Source organism: Lissotriton helveticus, chromosome 4_1 (assembly GCF_964261635.1).
Source record: "Lissotriton helveticus chromosome 4_1, aLisHel1.1, whole genome shotgun sequence".
NCBI lineage: Eukaryota > Metazoa > Chordata > Amphibia > Caudata > Salamandridae > Lissotriton > Lissotriton helveticus.
This window is the reverse complement of record NC_136063.1, coordinates 361484644-361505824: the sequence shown is the minus strand read 5'-3', so window position 1 is coordinate 361505824 and position 21181 is coordinate 361484644. Positions and strand designations below refer to the sequence as shown.

General features: G+C 42.9%; 1 protein-coding gene across 1 annotated transcript in view; it reads left to right on the top strand.

The window, feature by feature from the left end:
* The window catches only part of PKHD1L1 (PKHD1 like 1), a 466042-nt gene that overhangs the window by 194400 nt on the left and 250461 nt on the right, over positions 1–21181 (top strand). Inside the window, exons 35-36 of the mRNA XM_078686145.1 lie at positions 7651–7899; positions 12567–12716. Coding sequence (XP_078542271.1) covers positions 7651–7899; positions 12567–12716 — 399 coding nt within the window. The remainder of the gene's footprint in view (positions 1–7650; positions 7900–12566; positions 12717–21181) is intronic.

Sequence of the window (21181 nt, the reverse complement as noted above, 5' to 3'; positions counted from 1 at the left end):
CCTCCACGCTTTCATTTTTAAACATTCAATTTTGGCGGGCAGGACCCCTGCCTCTCTAAATGCTTTCCCAGGTTTAAGCCTTTGTTAAAAACAAAATGTGGGTTCTTCTTAATAGTGCAATCAAGCAGATGCAATATTTTGTCCCTAAAATTATATATTTTGTAGCTGGGAAAAACATAAAAAATGCTTTAAGTACCTAACACAGTTGTGCCTTTAGGACAGAAGCAGTTGTGTTTTTACTTCTTTTCCTGAAAAAAAACTACACTGGGCACCTAATCCTCAGATTACGAATATGCAGAAGTGCAGTCCATGTACTGCAGCTGATTCAATGTACTGTAAATAACAAGATTTTCAGAGTTGAATAAACATGGTTAAAGCTTCAGTCCTTGTAGGGGATGTGAATAGACGATAGGAATGGATGGACCTGTTATCTCCTCACCATAAGAACACTTTGGTTTTGGTCCCAAAAATGGCAAACCATGTTACATTGTCTGAAAATAGGTATGGTAAATGTCAATATTACAGAAAAGCATTCCACTGTTGAAGCTGAATCGGTTCATTGACATGTGAAGCTGAGACTTGTAGGTCATAAGCAAATGTCAGCAGCAGGTGCTGACAGTGGCGTAGCAAGGGAGGGGAGTTTTTGGGGGCGGCGCACCCCCACCCCACTATTACCTGTAGCTGTCGTGGGCCGCAAAAGGTCTAGCTGTGCCACTGGGTGCTGAACCCCCTGCACTGTCTCATGTTTGTTAATCTGCCTGCCTGAATGTAAATTTGGTCACTGCTAAGTGTCTGTAATCTTCCACTAGTGAGGACTGATGTTAGTACCTCCTACCTTTGTTCCATATACACATAATTGAAATGCTTAAGCTTAGCCACTTAAATACACAATACATTCAAATACCAAAATTTCTAGCTGAAGTCCTCCCAGCATGCTGAATGCAGGTGGTGTCCAGGTAATCCTTTTACCGAACTCCAAGTATGGTTAGTACTTTCACTTCCGGGATACACAGCCGTCGCTGCAGGGAATGCATAAACCTACATTGCTATAACAATTGTTTGTGTCAGTGAAGGATAATCATTTTCACAGATTCCTAAAGGCAGCGTTGGATTTGGTAAAGGGAACACATATATATTACCGTAGACTAGCCAATTGGTTTGTTTGTGTGTTTACGTGGTACGTATGCACCAAGAAGGGAACCCTTGGAATGCCCGAGCGCTCGTCCTCCCTTCAACCTGGACCACTTGCAGCGGGGTGGAGCCAGCCCTAATACCAGCGGGTGTCTACCAAACCTAGAAGTGGGCCGCCCGAATGGTAATGTGCCCGGTGGTTGGGCAGCATCTTCGCAAAACATGTTGGTCCCTGGAACACTTTTTTTTATTTTATATGTAGGAGTGAGGATGGATGAGTAGAAAGGATACGAGAGAAGGGAAGACGAGGAAGGAAATAAGACGGGAAAGTGAGAGAAGCAGGGACATTCAGATGATCGGAGGGATACACGGACGGAGATGCAGTAAGAACACGGGTCACGCAGTATGAAGAAGAGTTGAGGAGGAGGTTGGGTACGTTATGGATCGAGACAGGAGTAGAGGGATTCCAAGAAAGGACGAGAACGGAGAAGAATTGATGAGTGAGGAAAGGAGATGACTAAAAGGCGCAAATATTTGTGAGGCAACATGACTATTGCAAAACCTCCTTGAGGGAGCTCTGCTAACTCGCTCCTTAGAGTGCGAGGGCAGGTATGGTTTGCCGGGGCTGCTCCTGGGTCATAATCCGGGCCTCGTCCCATCGGGTTCATGTTTATTCACCTCATAAGCACACACTCCAAAACTAAAAGTTACTACGAGCTTGGCAGTATATACTCTCAGTATATACAATCACGTAACAGAAAAATGTGTAATATATTCCATCTAAACACCTAAATAAAACAATTCAGGCGTAAAAGTATGAAACAGACGATCACATAAACACTTAAATACACCAAGACGACTTGAGGCCAGTCAACACTGAATAACGATGAGGAGAATTACATAAAACGATGAAGGTGCAAACACCATTACAGCACTATAAACACAAAAGTACCTCTGGTGTGCAAATGACGCATACTGCTTTGTAAAGTACTTCACAACAGAGCCAGTGTTATTCCACTTGCCAGTCTTAAAGACAATTTCCATAGTTGGGGACTTTCGCTGCAAGAAAAGCTAATTTCTTCCTGCAGACTGCTGGTTCAGATTGGCTTTGAAACACTAAGGAACTATGTTGTTCACTCATTTCAGAGGTTTGGTGTAGGATTCTCTTTAAGTTCTCTCTCACTGGTTGAGTCAGCACCAAAGTTCCAGCCTTCATATTGAAATGAAATCCACATTCCCGAATGCCGCTTTTTCATAGGTATATCGGCCACATGTACAACCGCTTCATTTTGCAAATTCCTAATTGCAACTTTTTGCGGCTCGAAATTTGGATGTCGCAAAATGTGATGTACTAATGCGTCTCGGACACATTTAGTGATTCCTAATGACATCACAATTGACCTACCTCATCAATGATCATGAGGGAAGTCGCAATTTGCGACCCATTGGGTATTCCTAAAAACACAGGGATGAAGGCCTGCTTGGGACAGCAGACAACCATGGGTGTGTCTGCTTTTAAATTAAGCAACCTTTTTTTTAATGCAGCCCATTGTCCTTATAGGAAACCCGGAAGCATTTTTAAGAAGGAAAATTAAACGTTTCAGTTTCATTTTTTAAGAGTAGATAGGGGTACTGGAGACCACTGCCTGCTCTTAAAAATATTCTTTGCAACTATTTACAAAGGGGAAGGGGTCCCCAGAGGAACCCTCCCTATTTGCGACTAGCTTACCACCTTTTTGAAGTTAGCGGAAAACTGTGAATGTTTTCAGACTGCATTCCGATCACAAAACATTCATACATCCACCTGCGACTCGCTATTAGGAAGGAACACCCTTGACATGTCCCTTCCTAATGCCGACTCTCAAACCCTGATTTGCGAGTTGGTAATAGGTTACTGACTCGCAAAATAGGGTTAGTACATGTCAAAAGACTATTTAGCTGTCGCTAATTGTCAGATTCTCCATTTGAAACTGCTAAAACCATTCTGTGCATGTGGCCCTACTTAACTATGACAGATGCCAACAAGCATTGGTGAAGCATTGACAAAGTCAAAAGGTCTCCCCTGCCATTGCCAGTCGTTTACAGATTCTGATGCATGACATCCATGTCATGCCGACTCATCATGAATCCTGATGCATGAATCCTAACACATGCTCATACAGTGACCAACATGTAGACTATTCTAATATGATGCCATGTATTTACATGTTTATGAACGTGTTGTGGTGTATGCATCATGATGCATGCGCTATCGTGACATACTGGCAGTCATTTTACTTCATCATTGGAATTGACATGCCTAAAAGTAATATTTAAAAAAGTGTGCAGGAGTTCATAAAAATAAAGTGATCTGTCAAGCAGCACTTCGCAGCTTCTGAGCCGTGAATTGGGGCCATGTATAGCAGCAAAAAATAAAAATCACACAAAGGGACACCAGAGAGAGCCTGGCGATCGGAGGCAGTTGGGTGTCGTGTTACCACCATTTAGTGGGTGAGGTGGAGGCCCTTGGAATAAAATGAAGCCCCCACCCTCAAAGAAAGGACTAGCTCATATCACAGATGTGAACCATTTCTTCAAGTGGTTCACATCCATGATATGCCATGGTCTGATGCAAAGCCTTGTGGACAACCCTTTACACACACAACGTGCTTGGGTATTATAGATGATTAGACGGGCAAATGTATTTTCCTATGTACTAGATACTTCCTCACCTATTTGATCAAAATAGATACGTAAGGGGTTGCGTCACTCACAACATGTCATGGCATGCTTAATCTAGGTCTCCAGTACATAGGTAAACACATTTGCCCTCTAATCATCAATAATACCCAAGCTCCTTGTGTGTGTGTGTGTGTGTGTATAAGTTATGATGGGAGGAAGTTTGTGGGATATCTTTTCCTCCAACTCTCACATTGTGTGCATATCATAGACAACCCTGTCAGCCAATGTTTAAAGTTAGCTGTTCTACAGGAATCTATGTCTTTATCCCGTAGTCTTTTTCCCCGCAGGGAATCACAACGCGGTTGTTACAACGACCATGTTGTGATTACGCATACCATTACTCCGCAAGTCGGAACAACGACTTTCGGAGGGGGGGCACTGGATGTTGGAATAGTAACATTTACTATTCGAACTCCAGTCTGTGCGGACACTAGGAAAGGTGTTGGATTTAAAATCACCTCCCCCCTCCGCAAGTCGTTGTTTTGACTTGCGGAGTAATGGTATGCGAAATCATCGTAATGACCGCGTTGTGATTTCCTGCGGGGAAAACTTTTTGTGGTGACTGTTGTTCACCGTTCTACAGTGGTATTGGACTTGGCTCTTTCCTCAGGGTCATCCACAAACTTTTTGCCTTCATTCCTCCTATTTTTGCTGAAATAGTTTTTGTTGGCCTTAGGACTAAACATGATAACATTGGCCTATACCCAACTGGCATATTTAATTTACTTATAAGTCCCTAGTAAAGGGGAGCTACATGCACCTGTGTGCCCAGGACTGGTAAATCAAATGCTACTTACTAGTGAACCCGCAGCACTGATTTTAATTGTCTGTAGAAATTTTAATTTGTCCTGTAGTTAAACAATTGTCAAGCTCCACTCACCACGAACTGGAGAGACTGGAGCTGAATAAGTGGTACGGAGGGTAGGGACCCGTGACAACTGTTTGACTACAGGGCCAACCCCCTGCCCCTGAGGGGTAAGAGTTACCCAATGAGAGGTTTGAATAGGCAAGTATAACACTGCTTTGTGCATACCTTGACTTAGAATGCATGCCACATGAACATTTCTAGATAAACAATGTATGCCACTAAGGGAGTACTTGAAAAATGAACCCACCTTGACGAAAGCCCAGGATCTAAATAGGTCAGTGGCATAGGGCTTAAACATGTTGGCAAATTAAAAGGTCATAGGACTATAATATCCTAAATGCCCTTTATATTTAGTTGTAATCTTTCCCACCCACCCCGCTAATAAAGGGATGCCTTGGCAGTGGATGAGGAATTTATATTTAATTGTTATCCCCCGCCCCCCTAGATAGCAATATAAAAAGAGCTCCTTCAAACATGGTCGAGACATACTGACTTTTAGGGGTCAGCGTGAACCCCAATGATGAAGCATGCCACTACTAGAGAGGAGGAGTGTTATTTATAAAAAATGATTTTTCCCCTTTTTTCCCACCCCTTTGGAAGTTGTGCATAGGTGTCAAATGTAACACCCCCTTCTTAAAAATGGCGTTTCTAGCAGATTGATGTTGATGTTTTCTTGCCTTAGGCATTTAGTGAATGTAACCTGCCTCTGGTCACATGACTGGGTGTAGGTGACAGTTGTTCTTTGTGTAGTCCTCCTAGACAGCTAAACACAATAGGGAGCTTAGGTATGCATGGATGCGCCATCAGTGGCAGGATGGAAGGGAGGAGCTGGACACAGCTGCACTTACATCTGAAAAAGCTGTGTGTTGCCTCCACACAAAAGGCTGCATACCCCCTGTAGAAAGTTTGGAGTCAGGGCAGGAAAGGAAGGCGTTTTGTGGACTTCAAAGGGAAACCCCTAGAAGCTTCTCCCTCACTTCAAAGGCACAACTGCATATAGATACTGGACCTAAGACACCAACTCTTTAGTACATATCTGGAGCTCTGGATACTCTGCCAGGAAGAAGGACTGCTGTGCTGCTACTAGGACAGCCACTCTGATGGACTGCTGCTCAAAAAGAAATGCAGCCCTGTTGTGCTGAACTGCTGGCTGCTGCCCTCTTGCCTGGTCAAGAAGATCAGGACCTGCAACTTAATCTTTATATTTGTAAAAAAATAAACAAAGTACATAGAAAAAGGGTAATGGGTTAGAGAGTTGGACAGGAGTGCAGCAGGGAACACTGGCGAGCAGTGGATGGGAAATTATTACAGTACAGAGAGAACTCTGAGAAAGAAATGTTCCTGGTCTGGACAAACACAAGAATAAGGAGAAAAGCCATCGAGCCAAGATCAGGCAATTGAGATAGACAACAAAGACATCCAATACTGAGGAAGAGGATGCCCAAAGTCCAACTAATATAGGTGTAAGCATTAGAATCTACATGTCTTGCCAAAACACTGAGTCTGCAGGCCACCTGATCTGAGCCTCAGGAATCTAAAGGTACCCCCAACCAATTCAGGAAACGAGCTGCAGTGAGGTCTTCACCCACCCCCCAAGTGGTGCCCCTCAAATTCTGGAAATACATAGTGTGGCTCAGTGCTCTTAAAATCAAGCTTTTGGGCTCTTTGCAACTGCAAATGGGCCCGTTGGCACCGAGACCCTACAGCTCGCACTGAAATTCAACATAAGCTTTTGCCACCCCATCTCTTTGAGCAGCAATCATCGATCGCCAGTGGAAGACCGCCAACGCGAAGCACTAGCTTGCCCATCCGCTGCCTGACCTATTCTTTCGTGCCACACTGACACCCACCTGTGACGCTCTTCTTGCTACTTGCAACCCTCTCCCACACCAATGGGACTCTTGGCACAAAACTTCAAAAGGTAAAACTTCAAGAAAACTAATCTGGGACTGTATCTAACCCATGCTCCTTGGCAGTCGACCTGAACTTTGTGACTTTGACCCAGTTCAGTGCAATCAGATAGCCGCAGTTGGCACTTTAAGTTTTTGGGTGCTATTTTATAGGTTATGCTTTAAAAATGCGTAACTCCGGTTCTACTAAGTGCTCTTTTGATCATGTTTTATTTATTATATGTTGTTCTATTTTCTAACTTGGTGTAGGATTCTTTTTGTGTGGTGTTTTCACTGTTTCACAGTTTGAAGAGTTGCACAAATACTTTAAACATTGCCTTTGAGTTAAACCTGATTGCTCTGTGCCAAGCTACCAGGGGGCTGAGTACAGGTTAATTTGGTGTTTGCTTGTGCCTTAGTATGACTGACCGAGCTGTTTGACAGGGTCAGTTTTGGCCAATTTTGTTACAGGGGCCGATTTTGCAGATATTTCTCCTGGGCCGTACTACTCAAGGATATTGAAGGAAATGATTGGGCAGGTGCTACTGTTGGGTGTTTGCTCCATTTTACCACTTTCCATGGTTGGAGTTGCTTCCAGTCATACCTTATTGGAAGCATTGACCATCCAGGTCATGAGCCGTAAACACTTATAAGGAAGGGTTGATCTCATCAGGCTCTACCACCATGGTCACAGTGCATATGTCGTAGGCAGTTTTAGCAGTGACGTAGCATGAGTTCCATGAGACCTAGTGCAAGCAATAAGCATGCCCCCTAAGTTCTGGCTGGGAGTACACTACGGCCATAGTCAGGGTTCTGTGGGCCACTACACCTGCTGTACCATTGCTAGCTATGCTTTTGACTAAGATATGACAATTACTGCCACCTCGCGCTGCTGAACTCTACATTTGATGTCAAGCGACTACCAGCGAACAATTGTACACTTTCATTTTGCAAAGCCTAATTATGAAGGTTAAATATTGAAACTCAGCTTCTACAAGAGTTCCCTGGGATGAAACTTTGTTTATTGCCTTTGTGTTTTAGGGCCGGCCGGAACAAGGGTGACGATCAGTGGATCCGGCCTGGGGACTAACAGTTTAGATGTAGCAGTGGCAATCGGCAATGTAGAATGTGCTGTGGAGTCAGTCACCGACAGCGAGCTGCAGTGCACCGTTGGGAACCACGCGGGGGGAAACTTTTCTGTTGTTTTCCGCAGTGCTGCGAAGGGCTTTGCGGAGACCAGCGCATTCTTCAAGTACGCATTCAGCATCACCTCCGTCGCCCCCAGAGAAGGTATGTACAGTCCGCAACTGAAGACGCGATTATTAGGTTTATGATTGTAATTGTAAGTAGGCTGTTTGCACACAAGTAGTACACTGCTAATACTTTTTTGTGTGACGCTGAATTAGCTATAAGCATTTATAATGTCGCACATTGCTTCAATGTCATAGTGTTGGATTTCAGCCCCATTCAGCGTGTCGAGCGTAGCTGTGAAAGGACAGCAGACGTGCGATCTCTCTTTTAGTTAAGAGGGCATGACCCTTAGGGGGAGCATACTGGCATATTGTAGTCTTTGCCTTTGTGTATTCTTCAATGTGGATTTTTATAACATATTGGCAATGTCCATATCCAGTGCAACAGAAACACTTGTGCAAGAATCTTTCACTCACTTCAAGCCATCCAGCATGTGTGGTCAGAAGATACTACCCTCAAACCAAGACCCTAGGCCATGGGTACTCACAAACTTTCTCTCGGTGGCCAAATTTACAGTGTGGTTTGTGGCCGGGGGCCGCACCTGTGGGGGCAGGATCAGTGGCGAGGGGGTGGGGCTAGAGCACTAAAAAAACTGTAACCATGAGGTTGAACACAGGCCCCTGCAGAGGACGCCTTCGTCCACTGAGCCACCAGACCTGGCATACTCTCTCTCTCTCTCTGTCTCTCTCTCTCTGTGTCTCTGTCTCTCTCTCTCTCTCTGTCTCCCTCCCTCTTTCTATCTCTGCCTCTCTCTCTCCATCTCTCCTTCCCTCTCTCCCTGTCTCCCTCCCTCCCTCCCTCTCTCTCTCTCTCTCTCTCTCTCTCTCTCTCTCACTCCTCTCTCTCCCTCCCTCTCTCTCTGTCTGCTTTTGTCTCACTTACTCTGTCTCCCTCTCTCTTTGTCTACCTCCTTCTCTCTCTCTCTCTCTGTCTTCCTCTCTCTGTCTCCCTCCCTCTGTCTCCCTCTGTCTGTCTCAGTCTGTCCGTCTCTGTCTGTCTCCCTCTGTCTGTCTCCCTCCCTCTGCCTCCTTCTATCTGTCTCCCTCTCTCTGTCTGTTGCCCTCCTCCCTCTGTCTGTCTCCCTCGGTCTCCCTCTGTCTGTCTCCCTCTGTCTGTCTTCCTCTCTCTCTCTCCCTCTGTCTCCCTCCCTCTGTCTCCATCTCTGTCTCTCTCCCTCTGTCCGTCTTCCTCTTACTCCCTCTGTCTGTCTCTGTCCCCCTCCCTCTGTTGCCCTCCCTCTGTCTCCCTCCCTCTGTATCTCTCTCTCTCTGTCGGTCTCCCCCTGTCTCCCTCTGACTGTCTCCCTCTCCCTCCCTCTGTCTCCCTCTGTCTCCCAATGTCTCCCTCCGTCTCCCCCTCCCTCTCCCTCTCCATCTCTCTGTCACTCTTCCTCCCTGTCTCTGTCTGTCGCTGTCTCCCTCTGTCTGTCTCCCTCTGTCTCCCTCTCTCTGTCTCCCTCTCTCCCTGTCTCCCTCTCTGTCTACCTCCCTCTGTCTGTCTCCCTCTGTCTGTCTCCCTCTGTCTCCCTCTGTCTGTGTCTCCCTCCCTCCCTCTGCCTCCCTGCCTCTGTCTCCCTCCCTCTATCTCTGTCTGTCTCGGCCTCTATCTATCTCTGCCTCTATCTGTCCCTGCCTCTATCTCTGTCTCTCTCTCTGTCTTTCTCTCTGTCTCTATCGCTGTCTGTCTCTGTCCTGTCTCTACCTCTATCTGTCTTTGCCTCTATCTGTCTCTGCCTCTGTCAGTCTGTCCCTGTCTCTGCCTCTATCTAGCTCTTTCTGCCCCTGCCTCTATCTGTCTCTGCCTCTATCTCTATATGTCTCTATCTGTGTCTGTCACTATCTGTCTCTGCCTCTATCTATCTCTGTCTGTCAGTCTGTCCCTGTCTCTGTCTAGCGATTTCTCTATCTCTATCTGTCTCTGTCTGTTTCCGTCTCTATCTGTCTCTGTGCCTCAGGCAGTGCACACCTCTACACGTCCCCGCCACCAGCCCAGAGATAGCCCCCCCACTCCCTGTGTAATGTAAAAGCCAGCTCGTTTTCTCTCTGAATTTGCTGCTTCGCTGGGTTTCCCACCACTGGGCCTGGGTCACATATGTTGCTGGCTTTAATTATGACTCTCACCCCTGAGCTGTCAGATCAAAGCCCCCCTTTGACGCCAGTCACCCGTCCGTATAGGTATGCATGCATTAATTATATATAGCGCCAACCTAGTGGCGAGCATATGTGTGTGGTGTGCTGCGAGAGCTAGACCAGGCTTGCACACCCTGGCCTTGGCTCAACCCTCTGACTACAGGCTGGCGGGAAACATCACATCACAGGCTCTTAAAATACACCTCACCCGGCTCTAACTCCCTGCTGCCCGCTGTCACCTCACCCGGCTCCTACTCCCAGCTGCCCTCTGTCACCTCACCTGGCTCGCACACCCTGCTGTCCTCTGTCACCCTCTGTCACCTCACCCCGCATGTGTGGCAGCTCGAGCTGAGACAGCTTGCTGGGCACACACCCGAGTACTTCTCAGGTCTTTAAAATACCATTTACTTGTTAATGAGATTTTGTAAGCACCAAACTGCGTGACTCACCAGGTATGGGAACACATGGAGAGAAATATTGCCTTTCAGCGGGAAATGGTATAATCCAAAGCTCTGCTTTTAATAGAAAATCATGGCCTTCGGTGGTCATATCACTGAAAATACAAGATTTGAAAAAAATATTGTCCACGGGTGCTCGTGGAAGACAATTGCTATGGGCTGGAATCTAGAGAATCCTAAAGTGATTCTGGTATTTTAATGACATCTGTTTGCCGTTTTCTATCAAGAAAGTTAAATAGAGGCAGTTGCCAGAAAAATTTAAAAAAGAAAGTCCCTCAGCAGAATGCATTTCTGATATTTTACTGACCTCTACTGGTCGTTTTCTATCACAACAGTTAAATAGAGGCAGTTGAACAGAAGAAAAAGTGCCTAAGCGGAAGCAGACAAGTCCTAGGGCTGATCTCCAGAGCCCACAAAGTACATACACATATAAGTATAAACTAAAGTATAAACAAGAGGAAGTATATAAGAGAGGTCTTGAATGCTCAACCTAAAACCAGGGCTGGTCTGACAAAACTGCCAAGGCTGTTTTGAGTTCCCAGTCTGGCCCTGCCTACAAGATTTGAACATAACTTTTAGAAAAAGTTCTTTCTCTTTCTGTCGACTTCCCTGTGTCTGCTGTGATATCCCCAAGTCTTATTTTCTATTTGCTAATTGCAGGTTTGCGGTCTTCATTTATGTATATGTCTCTTTATTTCTTTTGAGGCAAGATACTGATTAGTAATTTATGTTGGCATAAAGTTAAACATTGAAGAGAACAACCATTGCCAGGCATTCAGTGGTTCACCAGCTGAATGTGCTTTATAGAGGTGAAATACTCCGCAGTAAAGTGCCACTCAACTAAGAATACCGCTGTTCCAGGCACTAACCTCAGCAGCGGTGATGTTGCATATTACATCCAGTGGTATACGTTTGTCGCTGGCACTACATACCACGAGTGATAATTAGCACTGCAGATAAATAAGGCCAGGGAGTACATTGCATGGAATCACCATCATCTCCAAGGGCTACAAGCCACCGCATGGTGTAAATATTTACAGCTAGTGGGAAATATATTGTTTTCCAGAAATTAACTATGATTGCCAGAGGCTGCCTAGCCGGAACCCTCCACAGTCATCACTGGCTGTAGTTGAGCGCTGGTGATAACACATCACATAAAATGGAGTTTAAGGGAGAGGCAGGTTCTTCTGGTTTTGCCCATTCTGAGTGCAAACTAGTTTCCACCGGATAAGTGACAGAATATCAGAAACACAAATCTCGTGTGGACAGAATATCGTGTCAAAAATATTGAGGACGAGAATATGGAGAACATAAGTGCAAATAGGAAACTATAAAATTATTATTATTGACTCTAGGTCTACCTACCTTGAAGATTTATATATCATCAAGGTACATATGTGTGGAGTTATATATAGAACAAATTTATGTACCCATAGAAAATGACCTTCACAATATATTTTTCCTAATGTTTTTGACACAATAGTCAGACCCATGATATTTCCATTTCCGATATTATGTCCGAACACCATCCTTAATAATAGCATTAGTTGCTGTCTGCAAATAATATCTTCTGCAGAACTATTTATTAGCCTCAAACAAGGTGACATACATTGTGACAAACTTCAAGATGTGTATGCCTACTCCTGGAAATGAGAATCTTTCCATAGTATACAGAGCTATAGAGGGATAAAGACTTTACAGTTTCATGCACCCCTAGGTTTAAGGTCAACTTGGAGCTCTTTCAATTTCGAATGTTAATATTCAGAATGTTCTGTCAATGTTTCTTCTGCTTATTGTGTATTTTGGATGTAGTGCAACTACTGTGCTTTCTATGGAATGTACAGCCAACAGAAATATTACCTCTTTCTGTAACCCAGCAAAGTGGATTTAGCACCAAGGCAAATCTTCCCATTTTCAATAGGTCTTTTGTACAGAGACAATTTCAGGAGGGAATGTGGTTTGGTGCGCACCAATCTGTGTTATTCCTCAACCAATAATACAGCACTGGGCCACTCTCAAACTGCTTGACAAACCTTGACCTACAGCTTAGTTACTGAAATATGTGACTATTTTTAAGGTTTTTGTTTTTATACAAGTTATTGGCTTTCTTCCCTTTCAGGGAGCTTTGGTGGTGGTCAGACTTTGACAGTGGCTGGCACAGGCTTTGACAGAAATATCTCCCAAGTGTTCATCTGCAGCTCAGAATGCATTGTAAACAGCAATCAATCTGATCCAAGTACCCTCATTTGTGAAGTGCCTCCCAGTAATGGTAAGTAGACAAGACACTTAAGTCATTTGGAAAAATCCTAGAACTGCTTTTGACTCTTTTTTTTCTTCCTTTGTGACTTGCTGCTTTGACTCAGCTCAAGCAATGAAAAGTTATGCTGTACATCAGCTCATGAAATGCATCACAGCTCTGGTATCCAGTGCAGAATGGGTACTTTATGTCTACATATTGTTGGTATCTATTGCTGAATCTCCCAAGGTATCTAACAAATGTCCTTTCACTAACAATCTAATCAAATATGTTAACAATTAGCAACTGCCTGTTGGATTCTGTGTTACTTTCGAGCAGAGATAAACATGTTTTCCTTTCCTCACTTTGGCAAACTCTTGTAAGCAAAAAAGTAAATACCCAAAGAAACCGCATGTAGTCTTCTGTGTACCAGCACAAAAGAATAACAATGCCATCAAGAAAGGACATACATGTCCACATCAGTTTTAGTCTTGACTGAGTTTTGACTGAGCCAAATTCTTTAACCTACAAAAAAAATACAATCAAGGATTCAAGAGGTCATAGCAAACTGAAGCACAAATAAGGGAGATAATTGTAATCCCAGAAAAACAAGCAAACACAAAATAGCTTGTTACTCCTAAACATTCACCCAATGGCAGCAGTTCATTGAAGTTACTCATTGAATGGGAAGCAGCCAGCCATAAACATTCCTTGACAGGCAAGATGGACACTGCTAGCAGCCTTAATATGATGTACAGATTCTTCCAGGGTGACATCCTGAGGATTTTTCAGAAATGTCAACATTGTATCAATCTTCAGACACTTCAGGATACGTTCTTCCTGTTCTACTTCAAAGGAGTTCAAGTACTCTCTACCAGCACTATCTGTAAAGCATTACTGAGCATTGAAGTCTCTTGACATGGAAAGGTCCCATGTATTAAATGAAGCAGGTTTGACCGCCTTTTTTTCAGACAAAAATATCTAAGCCACCTCTTCATCCATTTTCTGGGCTATTTATCTGGGTTCCTATGTGGAAGCTAAAAATGTCTTCCACATAGACTGACAATGTGTGAGCTGAAACTGAGTTTTACAAGCAGGGTTCAAAGGTAAGTGTAAACTAACCATAGCTAAAGTGTGCATCACATTAAACACTTATAGTCGGCTTAGACAGAAATGAGAACTATCCTATTCTCCTTAAGTCACAATTAAAATAATTCCCTGGAATCCGATTATTTGCTGATTATTAGACTAACTTATCTATACATATAAATATGGGTGTTGAGTGCTTTAACCAAACCTGCAATCCAATTTAAAGTGAAGTAATATGTATATTAATCTGGTGAATAGGGTCTGCAGCATAATGTTGAAATGGCCCAGCTCAGCAGGCAGCTGACCGAAAGGGAGAAACAAGGCAAAACATCCTTTGTCCTAGTTTTCATAACCGCCCCTCTGCACTAGGCTAGGCTACATAATACTAATACATCTGTCTTTGGAGGTGTGAGATATTACTTGTACTACTGAAAGAATAAAAGCATGATGTTTAGATAGCACATCATACTGTTTCAGGCCTCCTCCCACAGTGGAATTACAAAAACCTGTGTTCGAAATAGAACAAAAAGAGGGGGGTACATAAAGTAGATGGGCCTCCTTACAAATATACTAGGATAAGGAGTTTTACAATTATATGTAAAGCAGTTATAGGTATGATCAATATTGACAAAAAAAGGAAATATGTAATTTAGTTAACATAAGAAATTAACTGAACATAGATATCTATTAATTCTTTAGGGACTGCCAAGAGAAAATGGTCTCAGAATCCTAGAATAATCTGTGTCTTAAGTATTCAGAAAAGATAGATAAACAGAGAAATACAGAGGCACTCAAAGAAGTCCAACCATTATATAGTGTGACCAATAAAGAATTGTTGAATGCTCAGAGTTTTGTTGGTCTGGATTTGATGCTTTCACAGTTTTTCACATTTCTTGCATAAAAATCTGTTACAAACAGACACATGTTTCGTCATCTAGATTTTTTCAAGGCTGAAGTCTGTACTCAGTGCCAGTATTCTAATTTTGAAAAGGCAATAGTGTACAATTTATAACCATTATTTTTGCAACCAGTGTAATAATTTGCTAAGCAACTTACGTAATAATATGTCGGTTAGCAAATTACCAATTCATAGTAGGTCTTAATTTGACCTACCTCATCAATATTACTGAGGTAGATCTCAAATTGTGACCCACTAGGAATCACAGCCATCACAGTGATGATGACCTGGTGGCAGGTCAGGAGACAACCATGTCTATGATTGCTTTTAAATAAAATAATTTTTTCCTCAAATGCAACTTGCTTTCCTTAAAGGAAAACGGGGTACATTTAAACAAAATAATGAAAAGTGTAATTTTTATTTTTTAAGAGTAGGCAGTGAATCATATGACCTCTGACTACTCTTAAAAATACTGTTGTCAACATTCACAAAGGCAAAGGGGTCCATTGGGGACCCCTTTCCATTTGTGAATGGGTTACCACTTCCTTTGAGGTGTTGGTAAAACATGAATCTTTTCTTTTTTTTATTAAGCCAGTATACACTTAAAGAGAGCATCAAAATATAAAAAACATCGGCCAGAAAAGCACTAGCGAGAGATTAGTCCAGTAAAAGAATATACAAGATAAATAACATACACGACCACCTTCTACAAAACGTTCCTAACACTGCTACAGCCAACCATGAAAAAAGTGTTCAACCAATGCGCGGGGGAGGCTGTAGTCTCACAATCCATGTCAGAAGCTAACATAATAGTTATCCCGAAGGAAGGCAAAGCTGCACAAATTTCTTTCTCAAAAAGAACTTTCACAACTATAGCAATCATATTTCATGAAGGAGTTAATATAACCTCTGGACACTACATAATATATTTAAGATGTCAAACAGGATGGACAGAGTGCAATGACATACAAGTGACATTCAAATCAAGACTACCCAAAAAGTTACCAAACTCATATCTGCAAATTCTACAACCAAAGTTCTAAGTGGAATCTGGGATAAGAAAATGTGGTATTGCATTGACACACCGGCCTTTCCCCAGTGGACCTGCAAACAAATTTAATATAAAACCAATACAAAATTAAATCTGTTTGAACAGGGAAAGATTAGAGTGAGGGTGGACTCTTCACATTTATGTTGTTCTTAACAACAGTTCACAAGCCTACCCTAAGGAATGTTTAAAACTGCAGTATTGAGCCAGAAGATAAAATTAATGTTGCCTCCAAGTTACAAACACGTTTCAGCATTGGTGCTGTCGTGCCCACTCTTACCCAGAAACCGCAACTAATGCTTAGTAGACAATGTCACATGTTTTTCTTAAATAGCTGCCCAAGTTATACAGGAGTAAGTCTACAGATAGACGGAGAAGAAAATTGCCAATGGGGCACTGCAGATTACATTGAATATGGTACTGAACGCCACAAACTATTCACAGTAATAGAAGATACATATATAGGCCCACACATGGTAATTTCAGCCCCTAACACATTAATTAAGTTCTAAATGCGGATAAGCAAGTATCAAAAAGGATCAGCTAAAGAAAGTAATTAGTGGCTTGTAACTAACCTTTGACAACATTAACCGAGGGGGCATGCGATTTTTACCACCAGGTAGACTAAGAACCTTTCAAACCCTTGAGATCTACTTGTGATCTTATATGGCGGGCGTCATAAATTCAATTAAAGCCCCCCAAATTTTAGCGCCCATTCTACGCTTCTGTAGCCCTTTAATATCATATAGGTTGGTTTCGAGTTTGCATATAGCGAATAGTCTTCCTCTCCACATCTCAAATTTATGGGGTTCCTTCTGTTGCCACAGAGAAGCTATACATTATCTTGCCACAGCAACAGCAATATATATTAAATATCTAAATGTGTACATTCCCTGTGTATGCATATCCTCCTCTAGTATCCCTAGCAACATAACTATTGGGGTTATTTCAATCTGTACCCCTGTGGCTTCCGTTAAAAAAGTCTACATCCTATTAATCAATGATCTTAGATCAGGCCATGTGGCAAACGTGAACTATATCTGCCTGATCCTTCCCACACCTGGTGCATTTATCCTCATTTATCCCCCCAGCGTGCAATTTTCGCCGGCGTATAGTATAAGTTAAACATAGTGAACATTAATGAAGTATATGTCATGGTACCACTACTGTCAACTAGGATCCCTAAAGTCAGAATTCCTTTGCTTCTCCATCTGCTCATAATGCCATCCGAAAAAATAGCTGGCAATAAATGTGTGGCATCGGTAGGGGTATAGTAATTAATCCTACCAATCTTCATATGTCGCCTGATCTGAAGCCAGGCCTTATGGGCGGCAGGAAGCACATTAAAACGGTTATTTTTAATAGTAGCTGGGTTCGAGGATTTTAAAGAAAGTTCTGTCTACCATAGAGCCTAGTAACAGCTGAAAAATATGAGGAGTATTCTCTGTATATTCCTCATTTGCCCCAACAAATTAAATTCGCACATACTACAATAGGCAAGCCCAGTAATACAACTGGAAGTTAGGAACTGCCCAACCTCCTTGTTCACGCGGAAGGGTCATAAATGTCCATGCTCGACGAGGTTTGCCCTGTGCCCATAAAAAACAACTACAGATAGACTGTAGTCTTTGAATCTGCTTTCTTGAAATTTCAAGTGGACTGCCCTAAATAAATAAAGAACCTTTGGCAAGATGTTCATTTTTAGAACATTGCATCTTCCCAAGATTGATAAATGAAGACATTCCATCCTGTCCAAATCTTTTTTGATCTTACAGAGCAGAGGCTCCCAATTAGACATGACCATCGTGTCAAGGGATGCGTTCAAGTGGACTCCCAAATATATTGCCTTCTTCACAACTTTTGGGTTCTTAAAATGTGCCTGATCAGTGCATATAACTTGTGTCTTTTCTAGGTTTAGTTTGTACCCGGAGCTCATCCCAAAAATTGATGCAAGTTGTTCGGTCTCCACCAGCCTGATGGCGGGATCCGGTGAGACTATCGCTATGTCATCTGCATATGCAAATATTTTAACCCGTTCTTGCCTAGGGCCTAGTAATGATATGTTTAGCCTTTGTTCCAATAGGTTCAAGAAGGGGTTAATATATAGTGCGAATAGCAGGTGAGAGCAGGGGCAACCCTGTCGGGTACCTCTTAGTACAGACACAGGGTTCAATTCTAACCCTAGCGCACACACTCGTGCTTTTGGTGATCTGTACATTGTTTTAATTGCCTGAATAAACCCAGCACCGAACCCATACTACCTCATTGTTGCCCAAAGAAATTCCCAGGAGACACGGTCCAACACTTTTTTTGCGTCCAATAGTATCATCCCGCATGGCAATTTACGTGTATTGGCGATATCTAGCATTGTCGTAACTCTACTTATATGATTGACCGTGCCTCTACCTGTTATGCATCTGTGTTGATGGACTGAAACTAGGGGTGTAATCACACGAGAAAGTCGTGATGCTAATATCTTTGCATAGATTTTCCCATCGCAATTTATAAGCGAGATCAGTCTAAATGACCCTAGCAGTGTGGGAGGTTTATCTTTTTTAAGAAAAATAATGATACTGGCTTCATCCCAAGATGCAGGGGCAGCGCCCTCTTGTGCCTCCCGAAAAACAGCTAGCCTGTCTGATTGTATTTCTGGCAATAAAAGTTCATATAGTTCTAATGGAAGCCTATCGGGGCCAGCAGCATTCCCTGTAGCTAATGAACCAACAGCGTCTATCAGCTCTTGCATTGAGATAGGCTCCTCTAGCACTCTCTGATCTTCTTCCTTCACAGTTTCCCCAATAGGATCTCTATATAAATCCTCCCCTCCTCTTTGAGTGTCAGTGTCTGCTGAGTACAGTTCCTCGTAAAAAACCCTAACTACCGCTAGAATCCCCTCCGATGTTTCTACTATGCTCCCTGCGGAATCCTGAATTGCTGCAATAGAGTTTTCGCAAGGCATCTCCCTGTTGCCGTCCCAAACTCATAACGCTCGCTCTTAAAAAGCTGGTATTTCTTTGCAATATCTTTGGCCCATTCCTCATTTATCTTAGCTTTGCACCATGCCACCTCTGTTTGTGCCTGTGCAATATCTAGCTTTCCCTGTACTGCTTCTATCAAATTGCACTCAGAGTGTCGTAGTTCCTCATATACCACTATTTGGTGCTGTCTAAATTGTTTCTGCGCGTGTAGTCCAAAGCTTAGTATCTCTTCCCTATGTCCTGCTTTCATTGCATCCCAGACTATACCGTATTTAGTGGAGTTATGATTTATGGCTAGAAATTGTGTTACCCATTTTCGTGCATGACTAATAAATTCTTCGTTTAGTAGTAGCTTTCTGTCAAAGGAGAGTGTACTTCTGGCTCATATTAAGCCATGCATTACAAGTTTCAAAAGTACTGGGTTGTGGTCTGAGGTTATTCAGGGAAAAATCAGTATATTTGTATCTTTTAGGTAAGTTTTCGTTACAAAAAATTAATCTAACCTAGATAACTTTTGATGAAGGCAGGAATAATGTGTGTACTGTGGTACTGGATGTTTTAACCTGAGCCAATCATCGGCTAGGCCATGTTCGTCAAGAAGCTGCTGTAAGGCTTTGTGTACCTTAGGTTTCTTGCCAATGTATTTATCTCCCCCCAACCTAGAGTCATTTCTCCTAATTGGATATTAAAATCCCCGTAAGTATTAGAGGGGTTGCCCAGTTGGCCAATTCTATATTTAAGTATTCAATGATTTGTGATTCATCATGATTCGAACCATATACAGAACAGATTGCACACTTCTCATTAGCTGTGATACATTCGATTATGGCCCATCACCCATATTTATCTGCTGCCCTTTTTGTGATTTTTAAAAGGCTTTTTTTCGCAAGTATAAACACCTCTAGTGGTAGTCCCTTGAGAAGTAAACACCTGTAGCTCATAACCTAGCTTCTTCAATATAATGTGTTTGCTCCAAGGGATATGTGTCTTTCGGATACAGATTACATCGGGTGACATATTCCTTATTTCAAGTGCCACTCTTTGCCATTTCCCCCTCTTGTTGAGTCCCCGCACATTAAATGTACATACAGTTAGAAAATGCCATTTTATCCTGGTTTAAACAAACAGACATAGTTTCCTGTCTCTCTTAACATCATCTCTCTTTCCTTCATAAATCTTGAGTTACTACTGGTTTTTTTAATACTTTTTACCCTCCCGTCCCTGCCCCTCTTGGTACCCACCCTACTCCCCACATTGGCCTCCTCTACCCCTGAAGGGGACCCCCCTGCCCTCCCCAGCAAAGAGGCTGATAGACCCAACGGTCTACAGTTATGGAGAGCCTCATACCCAGCCCTGTACCCCCATGTCCCCCCGAGTGCCTATTACCCCTATCTTCACCATAAAGCAAACAGTAAAAAAAAGTTTAAACAGTGTAGGGGGAGAAGAAAAAAAGACAAGGAATTCACTAGCATGCGGATCACCATAAATCTTCAACAATCTGCAGAGACTACACACATTATTCCAGCCGGCGTTTAGCTAGGGTTTCCCTTACATATGTATTATTTGTCCTAAGGATTAATCTCTTGCAAATACTCTTTTGCTTTCAGCTCGGATGTAAAAAATCTTGTTTTTTCTTTATATATTATTTTCAACTTACCTGGGCTTAAGAGGAATACATGTGCATCCTTATCTTGGAACGGCGTGATTAACTGCCGTCGTTGACACCTTTTTTCCACAGTAGTAGGACAGAAATCATGACAAACAAAAAACTCTACACCAACCGCTTTTCATTATAGCTCTGGGACTCAAATTGTCCCATGCCCACTGAGCCAGTTCCGGGAAAGCCTCTGTAAAAAGTTTCACAACAAATTTACAGGGGTCTGAACCTTCGACCCCTTCAGGTACACCAAGAATTTTTAAATTATTCTGCCGTAGGCGATTTTCCAGGTCCTCAATCTCCCCGAATAGGTCATCCCTGTGCGTTGTGAGCACGTCAGTGGCTATTTTTTTGTGCTGCCATCTCATCCTCAAGAGTAGAGATTCAATTCTCGGCTTCGGATATCCTTTCCACAATTTCTGAACAGGATTTGGCCACCCTCCGAATCGAATTCTGCAATTTCCTGCATGCGCCTTGAGTTTTCTGGCTTTCTGCGCGGCTTTCTTCTCTATGTGCCATCATTGTCTCGAATATGACTGTCTATGAAATACCCTCTAGGAGCTCAAGTGAACAGTGTTGGTCTTGCCCTCCCAGTAAAGGCACATTATTGGGTCCATATCCCAATTTCTCCTTTGAGGTTTGACCTAGAGTGACCTGTGTATCAATCCACTGTGGTGCGTGTGGTATAGTTTTCTTGTATACAGTCCCAGAGCTAGATGCCTTGTTATCATTCTCGGGGTCTCCTCCTCCTGAGATATACTGCTGGTTTTGCTCCACCGCCCACGTGCTAATCCGGAAGATCTTCAGGCATCTGTTGGGTATCAAAGC